Here is a 21,388-nt window from a genome sequence, read left to right on the forward strand (position 1 = left end):
CAAATTACACGACAAATACAATTAAACCATCAGTGTAACAGAGAATCCACAACACATTCCTTTAGTTTTGTCCAAGGAAAGCTGTTTTAATAGAGTATCCTCTCAAGACGAGGCAGACTGATGTGATCGGGGATGACCCTGTAACAACCACCGCCTTTATAAAAAAAGAAGCCCAAAAAAAACTCGGCCTACAAAAAAAATTACATTAGAGGCCTTAAATACACTCGGCTGACAACACAAATTAAATTAGGACGAGCAGCCTCGAGTAAAAACCTTATTTATTTAAAAGTTTAAATCTAACATCTAATATCATATTTAATCTAAATTTTAAATAAAATAAATATCATACATATTATTATTATCAACTTCCTCCCTTAATAATCAACAATTTAACTAAATTGAGATGTATGCATCATCAGAAAGCTGAATAAATAATCTCTCCACTGATGTATGGTTTGTTAGGAGGACAATATTTGTCTGAGATACAAACTATTTGAAAATCTGGAATCTGAGGGAGCAAAAAAATCTAAATATTGAGAAAATCATCTTTAAAGTTGTTCAAATGAAGTTCTTAGCAATGCATATTACTAATCAAAAATTACGTTTTAAGATATTTATGGTAGGAAATGTGCAAAATATCTTCATGGAACATGATCTTTACTTAATATCCTAATGATTTTTGGCATAAAAGGGAAAATGTATAATTTTGACCCATACAGTGTATTTTTGGCTTTTGCTACAAATATACCCCAGAGACTTAAGACTAGTTTGTGCTGCAGGGACACATATGAGTTTAAATGTCAATTTCTATTTGCAATCATTAGATTAGGTTTAATTGCTTTCAATTTGTCGTCACTTTGGATAAAAGCGTCTGCTAAATGATTAAATGTAAATCTTAGACAGCTGGTTTGAAAGCAAAATATATCATCAGTTATGTCCTGAAATCAGATGGTCAGGAGACCGGAGACTCTGATAAGAGTAACAAGGCACATGCGACTGTATTTACTGTGTTAGTTGGTCCTCTATAAAGACAGTAAAGTGACATGGATGCTATTAAGGGAAGTGTGCGGCAACGTGTCACTCCCTTCATCTAACACACGTCACATAATTTAATAAATACACACGAGAAACTTGGAAGCATGTTTATACCAAAGATTCTACATGTACAATGACTATCAGCGTGTGTAAAAGAATTTCATTTATCCGGCTCTTATGCTATTTCACTACATATTCTCCTGTAAACACTGTCCCTGCCGCGTCACTGAAATGTGAATGACGTGCAGCACAAAGAGACTCTGGCACGGCGAGAGCTTTTCTCTCTCAGCGTCATCTGAAATGTAATTTGTTTACGTCCTCCTTGACGAGACACAGCTTCCCCATAACACAAGGAGGGATGTCTGCATGGTGATGAAATTAAATTAGGATTATTAGTTTGCTCATTTTCAACTTAAGCAAGTGGCTCATCTTACCCCACTCTCCTCTAACTGGATCAGTAGCACATTAGCAAACATTACAGAGAGTTATCCTTTAACAGACTGCTGTGTTCCCAAACACAAAGACCAGAAGAGAGAGCTGAAGGAGATCTCAGTCATGTGACTCCAGAGGACTTGAAACATACAGCGCTCAAGTCTCACTGTTATGATGACTTAATAGTGTATTTGATGCTTTATGAGCCTGGCGATTGCTGCAAAGGTATAAAGAAAGAGCAATTAATCACGTGTTCTCAACCTGGCATCCAACATGAGTGGAGATAAGGACTGGAAATTAACAAGCACTAGGGGCAAAGATGAACAAAATGCTTTCAAGTGAAAATAAATAACATGTTCTTATCTTGAAATAAAGTGTTGATCTATGAGTGTGCTTTTTACGCATTGTTTTTATTTTTATTCCTGTAGTGTTGAGCATAATAATCAATAACAAACGTTTCTGTTGAGTGCATGAATCGTAAATCAAATGTTTTAGATGAGACAGCAGCGAAAGAGAAATCAGCTGAAAACAGAGGTTTATTAAAAGTGTGTGAGTTCTGGATAAGTGTGAATGCTTAATATAGCCTGTTAACTCTCAGCGTCCTGCTTTATTAATTGCCATTTTTCCCCATCACATATTTTAGCAATCATCCTATCATTCGAAAGCTTAAACACTCAAAAATCATCCTTTGGAAACATGCATTGTGTTACCTTTTAGTCGACTCCGTCCCTTAGAGGCCAAGAGACATATTATAAAATTGACTACAAAAAAAACTGACTTCCGTATTTGGTGAATCTTTTGCGATATAAGTAGCCTGATACTGTGACAGAAATGTACAAATTTGGGTCAGGAAAATCGGTCAAAAAATTGTGTGCCATCCAGTGGCTATTTTTGGAAGAGCGCCTCAAGCTCTCACAAGAAACTGGATTTTTGTGATAGCAACTTCAAATTTGGAACATAACTTAGAGTACAAATGATCTAAAACGGTCACTTTCTGAGTCAGTGTGTCATAAACAGAACGAAGCATCAGTTTACAATTTGGTGTAGACAGCATCACTGATTATAATGGCTTCTGTTGTCACACCGTTCACATCTGACGTAGACACGGTGTAATACTTAGTGCTATCATAATATGATACGTTTTGTCAGTTCACCAACTCCAAGTATGCTCAGTAGTAACAGTTATGTCTGATTTAGTAAACACCACTAATTAAAGAGGCTTTTGTTCAAATCTGAGGCAGGCGGTAATGCTGTAATCCATCTTGAGTAGCATGATTAATTCTTACACAAGCCTGATGTGTGATGATCTCCCAGCGAGCCTTTGGCTGCTATAATAGGGTGTCCACAGATATCAACTAGTTACATTTAAGACTTGAAGACCTTTTTAATATCACCTGATATTAAATTTAAGACCAAATCACACATTATTTTACGTACGTATAATGTAATATTTAATTTGTTAAATGTAAAAAGATACACACACACCCACACACACACATATACATATATAGCTTTTAGAAATGCTATTTATTATTAAGATATAGAGCAAACTTTCCATATCAGCAGATGATATTGAATATAAAATAACCCCACAAAAGCACCACATGACACAGATTTCTGGTGGTGTAGAATTTATTCTGAAGCAATATTTTATCTGTGTTCTACTAGCGTTCACATTTATCTGCATATTTTTGATATTAACCTCTGGATGTTATTTACCTTCATAAAGGCCATTTTTAAACCTTATTTAATATATGCATCATATTTCATGTCAAATTCTTAGTTGATCGATAGATTCAATTTGCACGAAGGCTCTATACCAAACAAATTAAATAATTTACATTGCACAATTACAAATGCAATGAGTGATGTAATGAGATTAAGGTTTTAAATACAATGCATACTTTTAAACATACAAAATGTGCCAGTAGGTGGCGGTAAGTAACTTAATGAGTGAGTCACTGAGTCATTCAATTAACAGATTCATTCAAAACGCTGAATCTTCAGTAACAAAACACGCTGCTGCTCGGAGAGGGCAGCTGTGGCCTAACGGTGAGAGATTTGGACTTGTAACCAGAAGGTCGCAGGTTCGAGTCTCGGTGCTGGCAGGAGTTGTAGGTGGGAGGGAGTGAATGAACAGCGCTCTCTTCCACCCTCAATACCCCATGGCTGAAGTGCCCTTGAGCAAGGCACTGAACCCCCAGTTGCTCCCCGGGCGCTGGATCTATAGCTGCCCACTGCTCCGGGTGTGTGTTCACGGTGTGTTCACTTCTCACTGCTGTGTGTGTACACTTGGATGGGTTAAATGCAGAGCACCAATTTCGAGTATGGGTCACCATACTTGACAAATGTCACGACTTTCACTTTTTTCACTTTCAGATTAGGCAATACTTCTGCTGTGATTTTGTTTGGAAACTATTTTAGTTGGAAAACAGAATGCAGTAACTACAGCGAGGGGAACATCTGTCTGTCCGTCCAATGATTGTAAACAGTAAATTTTTTACAGTAATGGGACTGAAAATATTTAAGACCCATCCAATCTGAATTTTAGACATTTTAAGACTTTTTAAGGACACCCTGTATAAGCTTCAGATGAGAGGTGAACTCCTGATAGTCCATGAACTATATCATCAGAAGCTGAAACACACAGGTGTAATCAGGGCATTTCACAGCCTCTCGGTCTCCAGGATCAGATCAAACAAGCTGACTCCACCTTTAAACACAATCACCCTCAAGATGACGTCATACTCGACCAGTTTTCAAGCCACTGATCCATTAAAAATGCTGTCGTTCGATCTGAGATCAACATTATGCAGCCAGTGGCATTAAAGTTCACTCAAAAATTCCAACTCGGTCATCATTTACTCAATAGATCTGTGTGAGAAAGACTTATTCACTAAAAGCTCAGCCAGACACATTCAACAGAGAAATGGTTGGTTACATGAACGGCTGACTGATTTCTCAAAGCTTCAAGTTCTCAAGCGCAGTGGACTGATTCAGTATCCGCTCTCAGCAGATTTTAGTGAAGACATTACGAACCCACAGCATCATGTGACACGCAGACTCCGCTTATGATACTTCTGTGCTGCTTTTGGACGGTTCTTGAAGTCTGAAAGCCTCGGTCAGCATGCAAACTAACTGCACGTAAGAGAGCGTCCAGGGCATTTCTGTATGTTTTGAGAGAACTACCCCTTTAAGTGATGTCAATAAGCGCTGGGCCTGACAGATATTAGCTTACGTAGCTGTGTGGAACATTCCTGTTTCCAGGGGACACGGTATTGTTCTAGCTGTTTTGGAAAAGAAACCAGATCCGTCCCGCTGCTGGGGAGGGAGACGGTCACTAAGCCGTTGTGTTAAGGGAAATTATTAATAGCTTTTGCTATAGAGGCCTCTCCTGGGACAAGAAGCCCCCTGCTGGAGAAATGTTTACAGAATATATAAATGACTGAAAGGTGAATTTATTCTAAGACTTGCATACAGTCATACGAATATTTACACATTCAAACTGTCATTATTTCAATTGAAGATATGTCATAATATCAACACGATGAATGCAAATCTAATGATTTCACTCAGTTAGTCTACTGAAAAGCCAGTGTGTCTGAAATGTACATCTATCTTATTTAATTACTGAATATTAACCCCAGTATTAACAAGCATTAAAATAATAAATAACACCAGGAACATCACGTCACTCAGGGCCCTTCTGGGGCCCAGAATCTAATCGAATCTTTTCGCTTACTCCACAAATCTAAAAACATAAACGCCCAGATCTCACTTAAACACTCAATGGACCGTCACAGATCACCACTGACGCAAAACCAGATCAATTAACCAGAAAGCTTTCGTCAGTTTGGACTGAATCTTCAAATGTTGGTATTCAGATGAAAAAGTGTAGCCATTAATAAAAAGTGCCGAGATGAGATTTTGTGCCGTTTATGATCAAGAGGAAAAATCTTAACCTACGACAGAACAAATAAAACGATCAGTAAATACCAGTTAATCACATCTCATCCCACACCATTTCCTAGAAAGCGCTTTAAAACGTTGTCTCCTCTTTCTTTTCTTCACTTCTAATCTCACCTGGCATCCCGAAATGTTTCTAAATCTAACTAAACATGCCATATCAGTCAAAATTGTAGAAAGTGTTTTGAATTACTCATCAAATGTAGTCAAAGTGTCATTTTCCACGAGACCCTCTTTATGTTAATAATGCCACTTGCTCTTATTCATAAAAGACAAGAAGTGGTGTTGAAAAATGCTTATAAAGTTCTGCTTTACTTCTCCAACAGCAATCATTTCAAGCGTGATGGGAATAAACATCTGTATTGTTTGCTGTGCACAAATCCAAAGCTTTCGACTTGGTCATTCAGTAATGCTATATTTTTATATTTTTCAGATGTGATTATGCAGGATGTAATTGTATCTGTTTCTGTGCACTGCCAGAGTCTATGCTGCACGCCGGTCTACTAGTTAACTTCACTCGGTTAAATATCACTTCAAAGCTGAGTGTGTAGTGTATACGCTAGAAGCAGCTCGGTGTCTCAGTCAGGATGTTTTGAACTGAAGGCATGAGCTGAAATGACTAGTTTTGTAGATTTTTTTGGTTTCAATGCGACGTTTTTAAACAACACTTAGAATGGATTCCAGATGATTTTTGCAGCCATGACTGAACACAACACTGAGTTTTATTCGTCAGATGGTATTCACGGTGGAAGCACTGAGGTGAAGCCGCTGGTTACCCGCAGGAGTGTCAGTTAACTAGTGATCTATTCACAGAGCCTTTGAGAGAGTGTTGCTCACTGATCAAACAGCGAGTGAAGACAAGACTTGTACAGTCATACTGAATCTTGACAATGTTTTACTGTTCATTTCTACAACTTTTTTTCAATGCAAACCATGTTTTTGATGATCGTCTGAGCAAATCACACACACACACACACACACACACACACACACACACACACAACAACGATGGAGGAGACCGTTGCTAAGGTGCTCCGAGCGGTGTCTGGGGTGTTGTTATGTTGTTGCTAAGGTAACTACTTTCTGGCACAAACCAAATATGACATCATCACAAATATGTAAAATGATTCCACTGTATTTTTTTAGTAATAATAAAGAAGTGCAAATACAACCAATACAGCAGTTTATGTTTTCCGCAAACCCTGTGTTTTATGATTTATTAGGGTCCTATGATTTCAGCAGCCCTACTGTGCAGCAGTTTTCTTGCCAGAAAATAACAAACATTTCATTTGATTACATTTTAAAAGATAAATTAGACTTTTCATTTTTAATACTCTCAATTGATTACCACCAATATAATAATTTTGTATTAAATCCAGAAAAAAAATATTAAATATATAAAAAATAAATTAAATATATTAAAATTAAATAAATCAATAATTCTTAGTGTTCTATTATTGTGAGAGAGAGAGAGAGAGAGAGAGATAAATATATATATAGAAAGAAAGAAAGAAAGAAAGAAAGAAAGGAGAAAATGGCTACTGTAAATAAATTTTTAATAAAAATGAAACTCTCATAGCAGCTCTGGAGATCGTCCAGAAGTGAGATAAATAACGTTATTTTATTTTTATTTTCGATATAAGAGCCCTTCTAGTACGTGTTTTATACTGCCATGATGTTTGAGAGAATCAGTTTGTGCTTCTCTTATTCCTGCATTTTTCACATTGCTGCTAGCCTTTTCTTCCTGGAATCTGTCAGGACAACAGCTTGTGTGCCTGACTTCAGTGACCTTTGACCTTTGACCCAAAAACCCCGGGTTCACACACACACGTGTGCTGCTGAACCGACCCTCGAGGGGACACAAACCACCCTGTTTTATCATCAGACGCTCACGCTTCGCCCTCATGTGCTGATATTTAACTGGAGGTTCCTCAAGCTCTGGTCAGAGAGAGCTGATGTGAGAAGACATTAATAATAACACAGACACACAGGAACGGGACGGAGAGAGACGAATGAGAGTCCGTTCACTGAGCTCTAAACACACCGACTGATGAAGCTTGGGGAAATGTTAGTGCTGCGCGTCTGTCGAGAGGTTTTAGAGTGTTTAACGCTGCTGCTGGCGTGTTGTGGGTGGTCACTAGTGCAAAATCATTTTCAAAACTGCTTTCATTAATTAGAAGCAGAAAATGATAAAGAATTTGATATATGTATGATATTACTGGTGTGACATATAACACAGATTGCTCACTAAAGCAGCAGCCTGGACAACAGAGAGAATGTTTGGACATTCCTCAGAACAATAACAAAGAAATATCAATCCTTCATGAAGAGGAAAGAAAAATGGCCCGGGCCTCAAAGGTCAGCTTCCTGTTTGGACTGCAGATATAAGAAACAAACAAAACAAAGAACACACAAACACATCACACTCCATCAACATTCACCGCTCTCACACTCTCTCTCTCTCTGTGTGTGTGTGTGTGTGTCTCTCTCTCTCTGACTGCTGCATGATCAAGAGCTCATCTTTCCAAGCTATTAGACAATTAGAAGCAAATAAAAACTAAAAAGAGACTCACTGCTTACACTGAAAAACTGACTCTTTTATTGACAGTCATTCATTTATTTTATTCACGGCAAAAATCAGGCATGTGATCAGCTAGAGACCACGCCCCAAGCCACACCCCCAGCACGCATTATTAAAAATATATAATTTAGCACATTAAAAGATAGATCTTACATTGTAAAAACACAAACTGTCCTGTAAAAAAATAAAAAGCAGCATTTAATAATCATGATAACAATATAATAATATTATAATAGAGTACTATAATATATTATAGTAAAGTATAATGAATTATTATTATTATTATTAAAGTACCTGCCAAAATTTAGGAAACATTACAATTATTAATTTTGAAATAACTATCTTCTGCTCATCAAGGCTGAATTTATTAGATCAAAAAAAAAAAAAAAAAAAAAAAAATAACAGAAATATTGTGAAATATTACAAATACATTTTTTTTTTATTTTAATACATTATAAAATGTAATGTTATTCCTGGGATGCAAAGCAGACTGTTTTTCATCATTACTCCAGTTTTCAGTGTCACGTGATCTTTTAGAAATCATCAATTTATCTGACTCTCAAGAAACATTTCTGATTATCATCAATGCTGAACACTATTTTGCTGCTTCATAGTTTGTGTGGAAATGATGATGCACTTTATTTTTCTGGATTTTTTGATGAAGTTTAAATAACAGCATTTATTTGCATTTATCAAATATATTAATTAAACTCGTTAATGCATTTATTTAATAGAAAATGTTTTAAATGTCTTCACTCACTTTTTGTCACTTTCATGCATGATGAATAAAATTATTAATTTCTCTCTCTTTTTAAATCTTATACAGATGTTTGAGTGGTATCATTTTCCACAAAAATATTAAGCAGGAAACTGTTTCTAACATTGATAATAATCAGAAATGTGTCTAGAGCACCAAATCAGTATATTAGAATGATTTCTGAAGATCATGTGACACTGAAACTTCTTTCTAAACAACTACAGATTAATAAACGTTTCTAATGACAAATTTTCCTCAGAGGTCAGAAAATACAGAAATCCATAAAATCCATTCAATTTGAGACAGGCGTATCATTCCTTCACAAACTGATTAGATTTCATCATAACTATTCTTTTTAATTAACATTCCAAAGTGTGCATATTGTGCCATTTCGTTATCAACCATAATTAAGCATATCAGATAATACTTTTCACTATTAACTACGAGTTTTCCCTCAAACTCCTAATTTGCTTCTTGTTAATAGTTATTAAGTAATAGTAATAGTAGTTATTAAGATCAGGTATTGGGTTGGGTTAAGGGATACGGTCATGCAGAATAAGACACTAATTATTCTGCCAATTAAGCCAATATTTTACTAATAAGCAATTATTGTCGTTAATAGTGAGAATTGGATTTTAAAGTGTTACCAAATATCATGTTTTCTTGTTGTTGTTTTCATGCATTACCCACACCTACAAAACAATTGAAAACAGTTGTGCTGCACAATATTTGTGTGGAAATGGTGATACTTGTAGACTTTTGGCACTCAACTGTTGCACTCGACAACAAAAATGTACAAATGGTCTGCAGTTTGTCTGGACGAGTTCTTAGCCTTGAGAGACGGAGTTACTTTAAGAGAGATTTAAACAGCATAAGCAGGATCTGCTGGTGTGACTCTGTTAGAGACGTGGTGTGATTGGGCTGTTTTGCCTCGAGCAAGCCGTCACCTGACTCAGACTGACAAAGAGAACCACACCTTCTGTGTAATTACTCTCTCCCATCTAATGAAATAAGTTGTTGCGCTGCCGTGGCTTGTAAACGCACGAGTCTGGGCCAAACGTGCGCCTCACTGAGTCACCACTCGCTCCTCAAGCGTTCCAGCAATCAGAGCGATCCCAAAGCCTAGCGATACATGCAAAAGAGCAGGAGGAGCTCGAGAAAACAGGTCAGACGCATTGTGAGGGGACAAAGACACACACACAACGACATGACATCAGCCCTCGGCAAACAAAAACACAGCAGGGGGAGGAAGAAACACAACACAGTCCCACGCTCCTCCAGATGCACATCCACTGTCACTGCAGCGAGCCACGCGAGAACACACACGCTCTGACACCATGACCCACTTTCCTTCCCGCTCCGCTTCAGAAGGCGTTAGAGGAGAGTTCTGCTTTTAGGAGTAAACTCAGTGTAAAATGTGTACTATACCAGCTTATAGACAAGTGAGCCATTCGATGAATACTTCACCTACAAATTTTAATTTGCTTAATGTTTACTCATCTTCAGGCCATCCAAGATATAGATGAGTTTGTATCTTCATGGAAACATTTGTAGAAATGTATCATTGCATCAGTGTCTCAGCAATGGATGCTCTGCAGTGAATGGGTGCCGTCAGAATGAGAGTCCAAACAAATACATAAATTCATAATAATGCTTCATGAAAGTGCTTCTGCTGTCTTAATGTCTTAAAGCTGGATGTGTTATTATGAATTTATGTATTGTGGACTGGTATTTTATCTGAAAGTGATAGTTTTATGTTAAAAAAAAAAAACGTCTTAATTCAGCATTTGTCTCATCCATATTCTAACCAAAATGCTAACTGATGGACTGGAGTGGTGTGGATTATTGTGGTGTTTTTATCAGCTGTTTGGACTCTCTTTCTGACGGCACCCATTCACTGCAGAGCATCCATTGCTGAGACACTGATGCAATACACTTCTCCAAACCTGATGAAGAAACACACTCATCCTGATCTGGGATGGACTGAGGGAGACACATTTTCAGCAGATTCAAACACTGTGACGCTACTGAAAAGTTTCTGTTTGTTTCAGCAGATGAGCACAGCAGCACTGGTTCATCTGTTTGTTTGACCGATGGAAGTTCAGTTTGGTGATTCTAGCAGCTTTGAAGATGTTTAGGAGAAAATTACATCGCTTGCAAACCACATTTTGTACTTCTAACCAAATTCCGCTTTGTCAACACAAGCCCAGCAGAGCCACACAGAACGGGCCGCTGCAACATGTAGACGTTGCACAATGAATTCCAATAACACTAAATGCCTGTTGAGTAGGATTTGTCGGTGTTTAATCTAGGAAGGAATTTCTGATGGAAAACACTGCAGAGCTCACGGCAGCCCAGGGAGGAACAGCACGGCCTGGCCGGAGAAACCGGGACATGTGACAGCAAGCAGCACGGCTCTTTTCAAAGTTTCATTGTTGCATAACGCTCCTGCGCTCGGCTATCATACATCAGCATGAAGCTGAAGACAGCTGCAGCGAAGGGCATCTCAGAGAGACCCGGGCATTATGTGAAGGCATTTCTCATGTAAATGATCACAGACTCAATGCATGCAGGACAGACTCAGACTCAAGCCACAAGCCTCACTTACGGAGACACAGCAGAGATCTTACTCTAGAGTGGGAGCAATACTTTCAAACTACAGATTCTGTTAGATATTTCATTTAGTTAAAGAGTTAATACCTCATCAAAAGGCAGAAATAAAACAAGGATTGAACATTTACAGTTATGCATTTGGCAGAAAGCGACTTGAGCTGCATTATTCATTTTATTTATTTTTTTGCATCTTGAACTCATGCACTCGTTGGGAATCGAACCCATGGCCTAACAAGAATGCAACAAAACCACTTTAGTCTGAAATGGAACACTTTGTTGAACTCACGTTTCTCATCATCTTGGTGCACTAAAGATGCTGCTCTTGACAAAACATCCAAAGGCGTCTCCATCCTGGGTCAGACCCTGAGCGTGGAAAATCAGAGTGTTAAACTCAGCTCAGAAATCAACACCACATGCATTTGCGTTCATTCTCGCAGTCGCACCGGGAAGCGCTTTGCCACAGCGCGGTTCATGGCACGTCGTGTTTTCTCACGGATTCCCAGAATAAGCACTGCAAACATGTGAGGTCTGGAGCGCTTCCCACACTTCACATTCCACAGAGCGCATTCCAGAGCCCGCGCGCAGCTGAGAGACTTCCACGCGACTTCAGCTGGGCTTTCTGAACTCGAGGCATCGGGGTGAACTCGTGCGCTTTCGTGTCCGCTGTGCAAACCGACGACGCCAAGTTACAATAAAAGCACGCACGCATTATAATGAGAGTGTTGCGTTTTAGTTGCGTCGCGAGAAAGTCATCAATGTTTTACTAGCGTTACTTATTAATGTGGTCGCATATGAAACTGCAGTAACTCTCATATAGTATCGGATAGCAAATCATTCAGAGGGAAGTGTTGCATTGTAACAAGACGCAGCAGCGCTTAAAGATCATAAAGTACATATATATGTATTCATAAAAAAAATAACATGGTACAATCCCACCTTGAAGCGCCACTTTGAAATCTCGCCGATCGCAAAGCTGATGAAAGATCTCGAGCTGAAAGCGATAAATCCGGCGGAGCGGCCAGAGCTCGGTGCGCGAGCGCCGGGAAGAATGCGTGGAATGATGGAATTCTCTTCCTAGCAGGTGATGAGAGTCGAGCATTCCCATTGGTCGAGGGCAGCGGAATGAGCTCAGCATACATTATGCTAATGTGCGCGTGACGTCACGCCCTCGCAACAGGTACAAGGTGAAGGGGAAGTCCGCCAATGAACAAAAACACTTTACAAGCACACTTAGAAACCTTTATTGACATGTTCTCAGGAATACTGTGCACTCGAGAGTGAATCACCGCTTCAGTCATTAGTCAGCGTCATACTTCGACTGTCAATAAATAACACCTGACACACAACAGAGTCACGAGGGTCTTGTGCGCCAGCCTCTCCACATCTTCTGCAGCTTCTTTGCGCTGTATGACACTGTTTTGACGAGACCTGAGGAAAGAGTTTCAAGCGTGAAATCAGTGGAGAAAAAAAGTGATTCTTGAGTGTCTGGGATGAAACATAATATTAAACTACAAAACCAAAAAAAAAAAAAAAATCTAAAGTAGCAAAGATTTCAGCTCTAACAAAGAAAAGTCACATCACATCACACGTGCATTCAATAGTTATTTTGCTGGTGTTGCTGTTGATGTGATTTTTTTTTAATTAATTAATTAAAAATAATTACATTTAAAAGTCTGATTCTGTAATGTTTTTCTGGTATTGTTATAAAACTTCCTTCTATCAAGACAAAGTATGTGAAGATTTCTGTAGTTTCTATTTTTCAGTCTATTATGGAGTATTGAGTTAGACGTCTAAGAAAATGATTATATCACACTTACGATCAGAGAGAGAATCTACTGAAATGTTACATGCGTGTTCAAGATCACGGAGGAGATCATCTCCCAGTCATTTCACAGTTCACATACAATGCCTCACAAACCAGTGCCGAATGAAAACCGTGAAATCTAAAGGTCCGTTACCAGCGGTGGCCATTCCTTTGGCACTCTGAGTTATGCTGGAGGATTTCACGATTGATGAGATTCCTGTGAAGAAAGCATAATTACATATGATACGGCAATTCATCCAACAAAGCATCGTTTAGCAATCATAACCAGTCATCCGCCAGCAGCGGGCAGAATTACTATCATTTTTAAAAGTTATTAGTGAATAGATATAGCCAATTTAAGTATTACATAACTCTAAAAAAAAATTACACTTGATTATATTAAAGTTAAATTAAATGGCACTGAAGGTAACTACAAAGTGAATGATTACTAAATAATGCAATGCATTCTGAATAGTGACCAAAACCAAAACATTAAATATCTGCTGATTTTATGCACAGAAGTGGTCCTCTAAAAAATACATTTTGAGCTCAATCAAGACTCTCTACTCTGCACCAGCTCTTAAAAACCAATGCAGAGGCTCTCCAGCTTCCAGTGTGGCATGTGAACTTGCGCAGGTGTTTGTGAGAAATGCACCGGCGGTTATTATGACAATGAGATGTGGGTGAGGCCGCCGGAGAAACTCAACACCGCCAAAACCCAGCCGGCCAGTTCGGCGAGTCCTGCGAAAACCAGGGCTTATTTGCTCTTCGTGTAATGCTTTACTTCATGCTATTCAAGCGAGCTCAAGCTCTCCGGCGTCGCTCGTGGTTTATCAGACGTTACGGTGTGTGTAGTGGCTGAGTCGCAGGTGCACATCATCCCTGACCTTGCTGCACGACGGAGCCGCAGTCGGGGTCCTGTGCCACCTGCAGCAGGATCTCCTCCACGTCTCGGTTCTTCCCGGGACGCTCCACCAGACGCGTGATCTGCTGCTGGAGAGTGCGAGGAAGAGCCATGAGCTGCGTGAACTGACCCTCCGGGCTTTTGTCCACCTAGTGAACAGAAAGCATGCAGACACCCTGAAGAGCTGATTTCATGTTTCCTCATTATTTATTCTCAAACATCCTATTGATGCTAAAAGCAGCTTTCATATATTGCATGTATGCATAAGAGGTTGTTTTTGTGTGATTGGCCATTACTAGACAATACAGAAATCCACCAGTGGAAGGCTCGAGCTCCCTCGAGGCCTGAGGAGACGTGCTGCGTCAGAGAAGCTCATCTCACCTCCAGCCGGCCCTGCTGAGGCTTGTACACCACCTGAGGACACTCCTGAAGAATACTGTTATATAACTTCCGGAAGTGCGGCATGTTCTCTTTCACGATGTTGGAAACCTTGGATTTATCCTCACCGATCACCATCCTGAAATCCCCTACACAGAGACGAGTTGCTTGAGGAATGGTTTAAAACCCTTTCGGGTAAAAAAAAAAAAAAAAAAAAAAAAAAGTCACATCGACACAAGCTGTGTTTACCAGAGTAGGACAAGCCTGCTATCTGGAGGAACAGGTCTTCTTCGGAGAAACTTTCAGGCAGCATGAGAAAAGCAGCGGTCACGGCGCTTTTCAGATTCCCTACGAGAGCGGGCCGCAGTTTTCCAGGCTCACTCTGGAGCAGAATTCGAACCTAGAGAGAGAAAAAAAAAACATGCCTAACATGTACTTACTGACTTCTAATCTGACCCCGAAAGACTCTCCCTGCATTTGCATACTTCTCTAAACACATCAACTCATGCTTTTGAAAAAGAGCTCCTTATCTGCAAAATATATTTGTTATTGTCCTCTTGCAATATTGACACACTACTTTCCTGTTTGACTCTTTAAAGATCCTTTGACACAATCAGTGTTGCATAAAGCATTTTCTTTCTTTTGTAAAACCTGGATAAATAAGGAAGCCTGATTTTAAAAGTGTGATTGGTAGACCTGGAAAAGTCATGCAAATGAGAAAACTCGTATAGCTCCATGGGCATTTTTATTATGGACATACATTTTTCGAGTCACGTCAAGTTAGAAATGGCGAGTAAAAATATTTGTAAAATCCTTATCCATAACTATAACATACACAGTGCCCTCCATAAGTACTGAAACAGTAAAGACAAAATTGTTCTGTTTGCTGTGGAGTCAAGAAATCTGTAAATATGATTAAAAGATGAATATGAGACAAAACTACCGAATGTCACATTTTATTATTGGGTGATTCAACACAAAGATGTTTTACCAGCTGAGAAGATCAGCACTTTTAGAGTTTCATCTCCCTATCTGATGTGAGCATAAGTATTGGAACAGTTGCCTCACAGCTCTTTCTAAGTGTTCAGCTGTGTCCTGTTGCATTAATTCTTCAGATATTAACAGCAGGGAATGTGTCTAATCAGTTATATCTATTGCTTCTGCATTCTAAGTCTTGCATTCAATGATGACACACACAAACCAGGATGAAGACGAGGAAGCCGACTCTGAAAGAACAGCAAGGAATTTGGATGCTAAAAGAAAAGAGGAAGTCAATTAGAATTAAAGGAAAAACAAAGGGCATGGAGAAATCAATGATGACCTGATCGGCTGAGAAAAACAACAGTACTTGATGACAGACAAATCATAAAAGCTGTGAAAATACATGTCTGTAAAATCACCAACACCCTCCAGAAAGCTGGGGTGATGCTCTGTCAATCTACAGTTCGCAGGAGACTTTGACACAGAATTACAGATGCTACACAGCAAGATGCAAAACTCTGATCAGCACCAAAAAGAGAGAGGCAAGATTCTTCACAAATGTGAGCCAGTAGAGTTTTGGAACTGAGTTGATAGACCGTTGAGACAAAGATTAACCTTTATCTAAGTGATTGGAAAGCAAAAGTGTGGAGAAAAAAGGGAACTGCAAATGATCCTGAGCACACAAGCTCATCTGTAAAGCTTGGTGGAGGTGGTGTCATGGCATGGGCACGCATGGCTGTCTCTAGAACAGCACCTCTTCATTTTAATGATCACTTAATGTATGATGGCAGTAGCAGAATGAATCTGGAAGGGTACAAAATCATCTTGGCCACCAATATTCAAGAAACTTCATATTTCACTAGAAAGCACTTCATATTGGATCAGGACAATGACCCAAAACACCCTGCCAGTTCAGTTAAGGACTTTATCAGGGCAAAGAAATGTAAAGTTTTAGATTGCCCAAATTTAAATCCGACTGAACATTAATTTCACCAGCTGAAGAGGAGACTAAAGACAGAAACTCCCCAAAATAAGCAACAGATGGAATTGGCTGCATTAAAGGCTGGAGAAAAGCATTTCAAAGCATAAGACCAAGAGTCTGGTGATGTCTATGGGTCAGACTGCTCTGATTGCACACAAGAGATCTGCAACTAAATATTAGCTTTTAATCTTTTACATCTGCCTTAAATCCAACTGTTCCAATACTTATGCTCACATCAAATAGTGGGATGAACTCTAAAAGTGCGGTCCTCTTTATTTGGTAAAACATGTATGTGTCAAAAGACCTGATAATAAATGTGACATTCTGTAGTTTTGTCCCATATTCATCTTTTAATCATACTTGCAAATGTCTTGACTCCACAGCAGAGAAAGCAGTTTTGTCTCTACTGTTCAGTACTCATGCAGCACACTGTAAGTCATGGACCTTGACAGCAAACCACAATAACTGGAGTCAGCCGGTCAAGAGCTGCTCTGGAGCTGTGTGTGGTTCTGTGTGTAACTGCAGTAGTGCTGATCCGCTGGAGGAGACACTCACAGGTTTGTGTAATCTGCCTGCCACGTACAGCGTTTTCCAGTGGAGCAAGTCTTCGATCAGAGCATCTGTGCTGATCACACCGTACTTGATCACCTGCAAACACAAGTCTGCTCAAGACACATTTCTGATTATCATCAGTGTGGAAACTGTGATTGATGTCATTGATATTATAACTAATAACACTAACCCATACTCCATACAATACGAAGTTATTTTGATGGATATTAGTGCATATAACCCCAGATCTGTCAGATTCAGTTTCGTACCCTGTCTTCAGCCGGGACGAGGGTGTTGAAGTACACTCCGGCTCCATAGTCAGTCTGAATGCTGCTGATGTGTTTGGGCCCCAGGAATCTGAGGAAAGAGTAGTGCTTCCGGTTCTCGATGAGGTTCATGGTGTGCCACGTGACCGGATCGTCCACGGCGAACACGAAGTCCAGCATGTTGCTCTGAAACAAACCCCACAGAGCGTGATGCGGCACACGGAGAGCTGTAGAGATCTGGCGGGAATGAGTGTGTTTCAGTTCTTACCCGCATCTGACCCCCGGTCTGTCTGAAGACCGCGGAGCCGTAGGCGAACGCCAGACTGATGTCCTGCGGGAAGCGGCTCAGGATGCGCCTGAGGAAAACACCGCTGTTCTGCAGAGCTGGGAGAGTCATCAGAGCGACGAAACCTGCCGCGACTCATCAGAAACACACGTGCGCGCTGCCGGGAACGAGTACGAGGAGTGACCGTATTGAAAACTAACTGTTTTTCGTCTGCTGAATATTTGAACGACGTTAGAAGGACAGGAGCTGCTGTTTTTGAATGACAGTTTCATCGTCGAGATCCAAAGAGCGCTGGTTATTCAGTGAACAGCTCGCGGACGCCACCGTGCGGTCTGGAGGAGCACACACACACACACACACACACACACACACACACACACACACACACACACAGTGTGTGTTCCTTTCCTGTCACATGAGGCTGTCAAGTTTCTACCTCTACTTCCAGGAAGCATGGGGAAGGCATTATGTCCCTTTTATGACATTATGTTTTGTAATAAAAAAAAAAAAAAAAAAACACCTTACGTGTTCTGTGTTAGACTAACTGAGACTTCTCATAGCAGTTGTATACTGTTGTTGTTCTCTCGTTGATCTGATTTCTTCTATTGTTCTCATTTGTAAGTCGCTTTGGATAAAAGCGTCTGCTAAATGATTAAATGTAAATGTAAGGGGCAAAATATCGAGGCCCCTTTAATAAGTTTGGATGTGTTTCATTCTAATTGGTCAAGGACCCTAATACCTTTTATGACTAGCAGCTTATGATTCCATTATAATGTTAAAATTAACAAGTAATGAGTTTACATTTACATTATTATATGAAATCCCTACTACACTCAGCCACTGAATACTATGTGCCTAAAAAAAATGTGTAATTGTATATCAGGTATACCTTTTTATTATATAGATGTAATATTTTCTTCATCCTATTTATTGTTATTTTTTTTCATTTAACATTTTGATACACAATGCCCTGTTGGGGCTGCTCTTTGTTCTGCACTATGTCCCAACACTTTAAGACAAATGGATTTGTTGTGTTTTCATATTCAAGAGATTATAAGCTAGATGCAGCCTTTTTGGGGTTTGCATTGAATGTTCTTCAACTTTTATGCATGATACATTTATGAATAAAGATTGATCTGTTGAAAGCAGTTATTTTGAGTTAGATGCCAAATGCTCTCCTAATATTCAAATTTGACATTGAAGGGTGGCATAAAACATATTTCCCCACCGGCAACTATAGATGCCGCACATTCAAATACGATTTAAGAAGGGGAAAAAAATTAAATTAATAAATGCAGAACATGTTCACATAGGACACAATTAACATGACTATATGCATGAAACCATTCGGGAAAATTTGGGCACAAATGGGTTAAACACACAAACACACACACATCTGGTTCACTATGCTTGTAGGGACTCTGCATAGGTGTAATGGTTTTTATACTGTACAGACTGTATTTTCTATCACCCTACACCTAAACCTACCTCTCACAGGAAACTTTCTGCATTTTTGCACTCTTGTTTACATCAGAGCTCACAAGCAGCATACAGTGATGTTGTGTGTTTTGACCAGTTGATGGGAAAAGTATTCTTAAAATGCATTCCAAATTCGGAATAATTTGAAAAAAAAATTATTCACGGTATTTAGAAGTGCCAACGATAACAATATTGTCCATATTCATTACCGTGATATATCGCAATACCAGCACATGTCTAGTCTGTACCCATGGGGAGCTCAATGGATATCAGTTTCCGGTTTACTTTAGCTTCACCCAAAATGTCAGTATTTATTAGATGTCTTCGAGATCTGCCTAAAGAACACGCAATATCATCAATACAATCAAACACTGCTTCAACACGCAAGATATTCAAATACATATCGTATTATCTGCACAAAACAAATACATTAATCAAACACATAATCCAATCAGCTAATCTATCAATTTACAAGCTCAATCTAGAAGCGTATTTTTCCTAATTTTAAGGCAGTTAGTTTTTCTGTGTGATAGTTGTATTATGCTTCTCCCCCTCCCAGTTTCTAATAAAGATCAGGGCACAGGTGAATTCATCGTCAGGTCATTGTGCTACAGGTCCATGAGGAAACTACGCTCAGAAACCTCATAGTTCGAGTGTATGTTCAAGCTAGGATTGATAAGCCAACAATAATAAGCTTGTTAATTTAATAACCGTTTCTAATGTTCCCAGGGATTTTGCTAAGGTAATTCATTTTTAATTTAACTCTTAAATTAGTACTAAATGAAGAGAGTGGCTAAAATTGTCAGGTGAGTTTACCTTGCTGGTCCACATTAGGGTTACTGTATGAGTCCTTGTTCATGTGTTACGTTCCCAATTAGATGTCTAGGTCCAAAAGGGAAGTAACGTTTTAAAGTACCAGAAAAAAGATCTACGCAAACAATTTCAACATAAGAGAAGCATCTCTACAGGAGTGGGTAAAGCCAAAATAAACAAGATTACTATCTGAAACTAGGAAATCTAGCTAACCTCCAAGGATAAAAATACACAAACATCACAATTCTTACCTGACTTCCTAACTAGCAATAACAGGAGAAAACGAGGACAAACGAAAAAGGTACCCAACTCCCTACTGCTCCAGTACAAAAAATAAAAATAAAAAATACAATTAAAAAAATTAAAAGGCAAACTCAAAATCTGTGCACTACAGCCAAATCACATTCAAGTTTGGTTTTAAATTTAGGCTTAATACTTAAAACTCCACACTACAGCCATAACACCCATATTAAGCATAAAACACACCAACAAGGCTGGGATAGTGCAACAATAGAGTGGTCTACCAGGTGATCTACATCAGTGACATGCTCATGTAACAACAGTGCACCCATCCCAATTATGTTCACTTCCACCAAAAAAAAGGGTAGAACAAAGCTGTAAGCAGTAAGTACAGGAGTGCTGGTTTCAGTACTTGCAATCGGTAGGCAGATGGCAGATCCATCTCAGAAAACTGCGCGGCAGCCACTTGGTCCCTCCCATCCATTACAAGATTCTCTTCCACCTGAAGCACAACAGGAACAATAGGTGTGTCCATCTTGGGTTTGGTGAAGATTTTACACTCAGGAGACTCAAACAAAGGACTAATGGAGTCTGAAAGGTCAAGTGGTCTGAAGTCTGAAGTGTCCATCAGTTTCTTAGCTTGAGAACCAAGGACATGATCAGCAGGAACTGTAGTGGAGAAGGCAACCAAAGTTGCTGGAGCACACAGGTCAGGGTTACCCACCATGTTCAGAGAAGAGAACACCTTACTACCTGACAGGTTATTCCCCAAATTTACACTGAAACACTTCACAGGCAGTTCAGAGCACACCCCCATCTTGATGGGACCTGAAACAAGTTTAGAAGTTAACCATACAGAGTGTAAAAGTTACTTCCACAAAGTTTTATCCAACACCTCGAATGAAGACACTTGTACCTGTATAGGATTCTTCTGAAAACGGGAGTTGACTGTCAAGAATCAATGACTGGGCAGCTCCTGTGTCTCTTAACATCAAGACACCGAGGGGGAGGGGGAATTTACAGTTAAAACCCAAGGACCAGGTACTGAATGAAGATCAGGAGTCAGAGATGAGATCAATTAAAAAAAAAAAAAAATTTACTGAAGAAAATAGTTTGCATTTTCATCAGCAGAAGTCAGCTTCAACACTCTCGATGGAGTTCGTAGGCCGCTCTGCGTACAGTTCAAAATCAACAACAATTATACCCTAACAGAAGATACTAATTGCATCAATGCGTAGGTCAGCAAAATTCTGATTGGTTCTAAAACCTAGATAAACTTAAATGGTTTCCACATACAGACGTAAACATTTCAAGCATAT

The 21,388-nt window shown here is 39.3% G+C and overlaps 1 protein-coding gene across 1 annotated transcript; it reads right to left on the bottom strand.

The window, feature by feature from the left end:
* Positions 1–12,601: 12,601 nt before the first annotated feature.
* Positions 12,602–17,889, bottom strand: tamm41 (TAM41 mitochondrial translocator assembly and maintenance homolog). Its single transcript, XM_042765844.1, has 8 exons — positions 17,520–17,889; positions 17,255–17,437; positions 16,989–17,081; positions 14,720–14,870; positions 14,474–14,619; positions 14,076–14,241; positions 13,343–13,405; positions 12,602–12,812 (listed from the first exon to the last, which is right to left on the bottom strand). The coding sequence occupies exons 1-8, from the start codon at positions 17,646–17,648 to the stop codon at positions 12,736–12,738; spliced, it is 1,008 nt and encodes a 335-aa protein (XP_042621778.1). The 5' UTR covers positions 17,649–17,889; the 3' UTR covers positions 12,602–12,735.
* Between the last annotated feature and the right edge of the window lie 3,499 nt (positions 17,890–21,388).

The sequence above is a fragment of the Cyprinus carpio genome, chromosome A11, assembly GCF_018340385.1.
Source record: "Cyprinus carpio isolate SPL01 chromosome A11, ASM1834038v1, whole genome shotgun sequence".
Classification (NCBI taxonomy): Eukaryota; Metazoa; Chordata; class Actinopteri; order Cypriniformes; family Cyprinidae; genus Cyprinus; species Cyprinus carpio.

Bases quoted from the DNA above. Each gene is read 5' to 3' on its own strand.
- tamm41 (XM_042765844.1), bottom strand. From the start codon at position 17,648: ATGACTCTCCCAGCTCTGCAGAACAGCGGTGTTTTCCTCAGGCGCATC. The intron at 17,082-17,254 runs GTACGAAACTGA...TTGTGTTTGCAG, and splicing joins TCGTCCCGGCTGAAGACAGG to GTGATCAAGTACGGTGTGAT. The intron at 13,406-14,075 runs GTCAGGGATGAT...CTTTCTTCACAG, and splicing joins CGGCTCCGTCGTGCAGCAAG to GAATCTCATCAATCGTGAAA.